Below are 7,972 nucleotides of genomic sequence, written 5' to 3' on the forward strand. Positions count from 1 at the left end.
TGTGTGTGTGTGTGTGTGTGTGTGTGTGCTCTTACTCTCCATAGGATTTCCCTCGAGCTGCAGGACGAGCAGAGTAATAAAAGAGACGGAAGTCGTCCATCCAAACCTCAGCTGTGCGACGTGTGTTCCTGTAACACACAGTGTGGTTTAGATTGAGGCGGAAGTCAGACTGTATTGAAGTCTATGGGAAACTGCCCCTCCTTTCCCTGATTAGTTATCTCAGTAAACGTTGGAGTTGTCGCAGTTAATGAGGACCTTCAGTAACACAAACAGGCCGACTTTTTCGCAGCCTCAATATGCAAGCAAGGCATTAACACCGCCAGGGGTTGGCAGTTGAACTCCGGTATTGTTCTGAGTCGGCCCGTTAATCCTGTTTATTTTTTTTCAGCCCTTGCTCCCTGTTGGCCGTTACCGAGGCAACATCTGCTCTGCGACAGTGACTTCCACTCGCATCACGGCGGCCTGATGTTTGTGATCAGCGCCGATCTCCCAAACAAAGCGGCTGTTGTCTGCGGCGCCTGTTGCTCTGCCGGTTAATTAGCTGCAGGCTCGGCGCCACTGGTGATGAATCTGCTGAATAAAAAGAGCTGCTTAATAATTCGATTACAGAGATTATAACTGTTTCCCCTCCTTCGCAGCGGCCCTCTGCTGTGACCCGGAGCGTGGTGCGAGGTTTAATTGTACGCCGGTGTGTGACACATATTTACGTTCGTACTCCTACAAGCAACTCGTGTCCTCTGCGTCTCGTCCCCTTTCATTACGCCACCACAGACGGCGTGTCTGTTCAGCTGATGGCTCATTACTACAGAGAGCAGACACCCAGAGGAGACCTGCAACTGGGGACAAAGACAGAGAGGACGTGCTGGTGCATTATGGGTGAGTGAAACACAGGAAGGTCACTGCCGCCTGAAGACGTCTATCTAATTCAAATGAATTTTCAAACAGCTGTAGACCTGATCCGTCCCCCACTTTGGACTCTTTAGAGTCACAGATTAACCTGCAAGTCTCTCGACTATGAACCTGGACCTGGACCGGGACCGTCTCTTGGTGTCAGCTGACTGTCTGTTCTCCAGTTCCCTTTAGGGACAGTCCCGGTCCAGGTTTACAGACCTCAGGACTTTTGGTGGTGACTGTGAGTTCATGACTTCAGCACCTGGACATCAGTGTGTTCCTTAGTGATCCCTTTTTGATCCGGATCGATCAGGTCCAGGGGACTTTGGCCAAAAGCCTGATTCTTATCCGTCCCTGTTCATCGTTTTCACAGCGCTCGTTCTCTGACCCTGAATGAGTTGGCGGACTCGTCTGTTTAAGGGATCATTGACGTGCAGCCGGAGCACATTAGTCCTGTTAATGGATTATCGGGCCTGTAAACGTCTACAGGACACACAACTCAAACAGCTTCTTCTAACGGGATGATGTCAGCTGTAAATCCACTTTAACACGAGGGGATGGCGTTCAGAGGCTCAGAGCAGAGTGTTCTCAGTCAGTCAGTCATGTTTTAGTTTTAGCTGGGTGGGGGGGTCCAACAGGAACTCACTTGATGTAGGTGTTGGCGTTTCCTTCGGGGAAAACATACGGGTGCTTCTTCCTGAAGACGTGACCAACTCTGCTGCAGGGAAGGATCTCCAGACTGCCACCACACTGCCACACCCGGAACGAGATCTCTGCAACACACACAGAAAACTCAATGTGTTTTCTGAGTGAAGAAAAGTAGCAGTGTGTTGTCTTGGTCCTGGATTTCAGGCTCATTATCTGAATCCAGACTGTGAGAGTTTCTTTGAGACTTGGACTGGATTCATCCAGAACCTGGACCTGGTCTACCTGTAGAACTGAACACCTTTAAGATGATCCTGTTTCACTTGTTTAAAGGTCATAGATGTGAATGTTGATGTCAGTCAGACGTCTCTTCCTGTTTCTTTGAAGCTTTGTGTTGTTTTTTTTTTTTTGTTTTGTGTCTCCTCGTTAGTTTCCATCCTGCACATCACAGCTAACTGGGCCAGATCTCCCTGAATATTTGATGAACTGCTGATGGATGGATTCATTGGTTTATGTGCTTGTTTATGTGTGTCTGTGTGTGTGTCATGCTCCTTTGTGCATGTGTGTGTGTTCATATGCACCATGTTTTTTGTGACCTCCTTTCACTCTTCCTCTGAAGTGAGATCAGCAACACACAATAAAGACACAACTGTACAGCTTCACTGTGTGTGTGAAAAGTTATTGTTAATTCATGGAGCTGGAGAGAGTTTGTGAGCTCAGAACAGTTTCTCCCAAAGAACCAGAGAGAGTTTTACCAAACTGCACAGAGAGTGAGAGACATAGGCAGAAAGTAGGAGGAAAAGAGAGAGAGGGGAAGTGAAAATGAGAGCAAGGAGACAGTTTGATGGGAAATGGAGAGAGAGAGAGAGAGAGAGAGAGAGAGAGAGAGAGAGAGCAAAGAAGAACATGAGGAGAGAGAGAGAGCATGAGGGGAGAGAGAGAGAGAGCAAAGAACATGAAGAGAGAGAGAGAGAGACATAAAGAAGAACATGAAGAGAGAGAGAGCAAAGAAGAACATGAGGAGGAGAGAGATGAGAGAGCAAAAGAAGAACATGAGGAGAGAGAGAGAGAGCAAGAAGAACATGAGGAGAGGAGAGAGAGAGAGAGCACAAGAAGAACATGAGGAGGAGAGAGAGAGAGCAAAGAAGAACATGAGGAGGGAGAGAGAGAGAGCAAAGAAGAACATGAGGAGAGAGAGAGAGCATAGAAGAACATGAGGAGGGAGAGAGAGAGAGCAAAGTAGAACATGAGGAGAGAGAGAGAGAGCAAAGAACCATGAAGAGGAGGAGAGAGAGCAAAGAAGAACATGAAGAGGAGAGGAGAGAGAGAGAGAGAGAGAGAGAGAGAGCAAAGAGAACACGAGGAAGAGAGAGAGAGAGGCTAGTTTCTTCTCTGTGTTTACTTGATCTCAGAAAGTCAGTCTGACTGTTTCTCCTCTCAGCTGATAATCAGCTGATTATCTCCCCATCAGCTCCAGCTGATTCTGACCCACATAACATTCATTTGGAGTTTTTCCTTTTAGCTGCAATTTACAGAACGCCACAAACTCAGAATTCACAGATGTCCCTGAACTGTTCTCCTCTTTCATCCAATCAGAAGGACTCACCGAAGTTCTCCCCGCCCCAGATGTCCATCGCCATGTCGTACTTTCCCAGGTGATTGAACCAGGACCTGTCAATCACGAAGAGCCCTCCTGCAATGATGGGAGTCCTGATGGCGTGACACAGGAAGGTAAGTTCAGGTTCTGTCATTAATCTGATCCTCATCAAACTTTCTGGTCTTTGAGGTTTAGAAGAGTCCTTTTAGTCTGAGCTGACCGTCCAGTCTCCACTTTGTGTTGTGTTCATATTGTACTGTTTGTTGGGTATCCTGCACCAAGTTGTGTTGTGTTCATTGTCGTGGTGACAAAACCAGGCTGAATCATGATCCGACCCATGTGACGAGGGAATGGATCATCAGATCAACTGCTGTGTGTGTGTTCGTCCTCTTCTGTCCGTCACCTGGTCCAGAGTGTCTGTTCCATCATCCACGGTAACAGCCTGTCTGATGTCTGTGATGGTTAAAGGTCAACTGCGTCATGTCCATGACGGTCCCCACAAGCCATAGTCCGTGTGTGTCTGTGTGTGATGTGTGTGACTCAGTCAAGCCTACACAGGTTGACACAACACAGACTGAAGCAGAGAGCTCTGACATCCAGATACAGACCGTCATCATTAATAAGCTCCATCTCTCTACGAGCATCTCTATGACACACACAGACACACACACAGACACACAAATCACCGTCCATCTGTGAGTGTTTCACACGGTGCCTCCACAAAAAAACATGCACGGAGTCACAAGTTGGCACAGCAGTAAATCTGGGCAGCTGCCATCAGTCTGACTTATGGAGGAGGAACGCAGTTAACGAGTGTGTCTGTATGTGTGTTTCCTTTGTTAGTCTGTAGATAATTTGTCAGACACTGACAAATTATATAATAATAATTATTATTATTATATATAATAATAATATGTGTCTATGTGAACCTGAAGTGAGGGAGCAGCAGGGGGCGCTGCAGCGATCCAGCATGATGAGCTCAGTTTTTATAAACCAGTTGAAACCTGACTTGGAGGAAAAGGTGGCTCTGACCCATGCTGTTCTCGATCCTGATTGGGTAACACAGTCTGTCACTCACACAGGAGCCCTGCCCCCTAATCCATCCAATCCAGAGGGAGGGGCATTTTCCCATAGACTTCAATACAATCTGACTTGTTCAGGTTTAGGTCCAGGTCCAACGTGGGAGGAGTCACGTCAGATGGAGAATTAACAATAAAGGTCAGAGGGGGATGGATGAATACAACAATAATGTGAAGTCTGTTCAGTGTGTGTGTGGGCTGCAGAGTTTTATTTAGCAGCCTGACAGCTCGGGGATAAAACACAGAGGAGTTTTTATTTACTTCATTATTCCTGATGTTAACACAGAAAAACTACAGACTGAAACAACACAATCTCCCAGAGTCACACCTCTACGACAGGGAGACCCCCCACGCCCCTCCTCCTCTGAGTCTAATCAGGAGATTCAATAAATAAATTCGAAGAAACTTGTCATGAAAAAGTTTGATGTAGGCGTTCAACCTCTCGCTCCTCACGTCCCATTTTCAAGCTCGAGTGGAGACTTTTAATTGGTGCTAAATATGGTTAGTGTGTGTGTGTCTGTTGTATTATGCTCTCCTGACGATCTGGAATATCTGTGTTGGATTAATTCAGTCAGTCCGGACTCCTGAGGACCAGAAGACTGTTTACAGTCAGACCAATTTGTTCTTCTGGGTAAAAAAAAAAAAAAAAAAACAACAACTCAAGATGGCAGACAGACGAATAACAAGCTGGAGGCTTTTGTGTTCATATGTGTGCATCTCTGTGTGGTCTGTGTGTGTGTTACTGATTGGCTGAGTCGGGTCGATCCGCTGAGCTCTCTGTTCTGGTGAAAGCTGCTCCCATTTAAAATGGAGGCTCCAGTCAAAACCTGATGGAACAGATAAACACAGTCTGACCTCGGTGGATTAAATCCAGATCCAGAATCCTCCAAACAGTCCTGCTTTGACCTGCGGCTTTTTCAGCATCACCTACTTTAGCTGTCCTTAAAACATGTGTGTTGGTTGTGTGTCTGCTGTTAACCAGAAGCTGCTGGCTCTGCCCTCCCACCCCCATCTGTGTGTGCGTGTCCAGCGTGTTTGTGTGGATCAATGAAGTTCCATCTTGTAACCATCTTTTTTGTATTATAAAGGATGACTTCATCCATAATTAAAAAGTCCTTTGTGAGCCCACTATCAACCATCAATTCCCAGTGTGTGTCTGTGTGTGTCTGTGTAGACAGGGCTATGATCAGCATTGATTGGCAGCCGGGCTGATGTTCAGTTTTTGCAGCTCATCCGTCTGAAGGTGTTTTCTGGGTTTCAGCGTTCAGAGTGAACTGAAGTGTGGATGGACAGATTCTGTTGGTCTCCTGATCCAGGACATGTTCCCCAGATTTACCTTTTTATGTCCAAATGAACAGAAGCTCTGTTTGAACCCTGAATGAGGTCCTGATTGGACGGAGGAAGACTGAGAGATTTCCTTACCGCCACGGAGATCAGCGGAGGCGGCCACATAGGCGAAAGTGTCCATGTTGATGATGTCAATGACCGGGCTGACCACACGGGTCGGATCCTGAACAGATGAAACAACAACACACATCCAGGTTGAGTTGAGGTAATAAATGAAAGGTCAGAAGAAGGAAAAAGCGGACCGGACCTTCCAAGGTCACCACGCTGCAGCACGTTAAAGGACTCTGAGCCACGTGAAAACCAGAGGAGCCCTAAACCTACCCCCCCCCCCACACTGAGGTTCAACATCATTATGGCCTCTTTAACCCTTTAACAGAGTCCTCAGGTCTGATTACACTGCCTGGACCTGACCCCTCATAATTCTACCTTGATGGCACCATTTGTTCATCACAAGGATAAAAGTCAAACAACACACACACACAGAGCCAGACCTCAGCTCCCTGTTAAATCATGAAGCGTCCCTCTATTAGTTTGGCCAAACGGTTGGATGCGTCTTCAGCCAGTGATATTACAGAGCAGGTGGAGGCGATCTGGGCCATTAGCCCCGGGGTCAGTGCAAGGGGACGCCGGCTGCCCCCCCCCGGCTCCGAGCCCGTTACAAAGCACCACGTCTGCTTTAATAGCTGTTAGTCTAATGACACTGTGCGGCGCTCGGGGTGAAGCATTCACGGCATTACTGCTGTAATTGGATGAGTGTTGCTTTCAAATGGCTCAGGAGGACTTTCTGAATTTTCTGTTTTTTTTCCTCCTCGTGAAATGAGAACATTCGATGATGAAAACATCATCATATTTATTTACTGACCAATATCATAAAGCAAAAATTAACTAATTTCACCGTTGGATTAAGCTAGAAACATGAAACACGATAAAAATCCTGGTGACGCTGTCATTGGTCCCCTTTTTGACAAAAAAAGAGGCGGGGCCATGAGCCTCAGTAGATACCTTCAGGGCCTGAACTAAAGACGAAATCTGAAGTCCAACATTAATGATGTATGAATACAAAGATCCATCACACTGATTCTTCGTTCATTTGCAGGATGAGCTGAATTCAGCTTTTTGTGGCTGACACCTTGGAGTTTCACCTGCAGCCTCAGTGATTCATGTCTTTTATTCCTCCTCTTTATTCTGAAATTTTCTGTGGATGAAAAAAGATGATGATGATCTAAAATGGCAGCTGATCTGTAAAAACTACCAAATCATTTGTAATGGCGTGGATGTAATTTTGACTCACGAACCGTCTCTGTCCTCTGATTTAGGAACTATTCTGTTTCCTTTGTCTTTATCTGGTGAATGAAGTATGAGATTATGTTAATCCTCAGAGGCTGAATGTTCTTATCGGTGTCCAAACAGGAAATACATCAGTACAGATCAGACACAGGAAATCCGGCTGAAATCCCTCATTACTCACTCATTAATGTGTCTGTTTAAGTCAGCTCATAGTTCAGTTTACTCCTCTAAATGTAATTAATTCAAACTATCCCACAGATAGAAGAGAACAAACGCATAAACACACCGACAGCAGTGTGCACCAGTTTGACTATTAAAACTGACACTTTTATTATTTCCGAGCAGAATGTGAGTGTCAGAACAAGAGATGCTTCACGTTCATGTGATGGATGTGAGCTGAGTCAGAGCATTCATATGAGAGAGCTGCAGAGTTTGACTCACGTTTAATGTTATTTGACATTAATGATAAAACGCTGATTAGTTTGTTGACACCTAACAGCAACACTTCGCAGCCTGAAGGAGAAATCTTTGTGAGACGCGATGCTGAGAGTAAAAACTAAGTGATGATGAACAGAGGAGGAGGATGACTCCCTGAATGCCTCCTGAACAGAGGGGGCGGGGCCTGATGGTGGCGCTAACGTTAATGCAGCTCGTTCTGCTTCACAGGAAATGCTCTGAGGTCATGATCGGCCTCCATGATGGACCCCGACGGACCAGACTCTGACTGAGGCTGTTTTATTTCATAGAGACAGATTATTATTCTGAAGGGAATAAAACTTTATGTTGGTCCAGATCCCTATGTGTGTGTGTGTGTGTGTGTGTGTGTGTGTGTGTGTGTGTACTTGGATCAATATCTCATACATTTAATTATAAATATATGACAACAAAGACAGTGACAAATAGCTTCTCTGTGCACACACACACACACACTGTATGTGTATGAATATGGATGACGTTCAAACAAATCAGGCTGCCGGTTTAACTTATTGATCATTGATCTATAGATGGAGGTCAAAGGTCATTCACATCAGCAGAACATCTGAAGCTGATTCATAAGGGGAAAGAGTCAGCTGAGGGAAGGATCATGATGAGGACAGAGGAGGGAAGGTGACACAAGGGAGGACAA

At 45.9% G+C, this 7,972-nt stretch overlaps 1 protein-coding gene across 1 annotated transcript in view; it reads right to left on the minus strand.

The window, feature by feature from the left end:
• Positions 1-7,972, minus strand: part of galnt14 (UDP-N-acetyl-alpha-D-galactosamine:polypeptide N-acetylgalactosaminyltransferase 14 (GalNAc-T14)) — a 45,112-nt gene that overhangs the window by 7,103 nt on the left and 30,037 nt on the right. Inside the window, exons 4-9 of the mRNA XM_029497060.1 lie at positions 6,562-6,639; positions 5,635-5,722; positions 4,962-5,039; positions 3,143-3,253; positions 1,538-1,664; positions 36-128 (exon numbers count right to left, since the gene is read on the minus strand). Of these exons, the coding sequence (XP_029352920.1) occupies positions 36-128; positions 1,538-1,664; positions 3,143-3,253; positions 4,962-5,039; positions 5,635-5,722; positions 6,562-6,639 (575 nt within the window). The remainder of the gene's footprint in view (positions 1-35; positions 129-1,537; positions 1,665-3,142; positions 3,254-4,961; positions 5,040-5,634; positions 5,723-6,561; positions 6,640-7,972) is intronic.

The sequence above is a fragment of the Echeneis naucrates genome, chromosome 24, assembly GCF_900963305.1.
Source record: "Echeneis naucrates chromosome 24, fEcheNa1.1, whole genome shotgun sequence".
In the NCBI taxonomy this organism is placed as follows: domain Eukaryota; kingdom Metazoa; phylum Chordata; class Actinopteri; order Carangiformes; family Echeneidae; genus Echeneis; species Echeneis naucrates.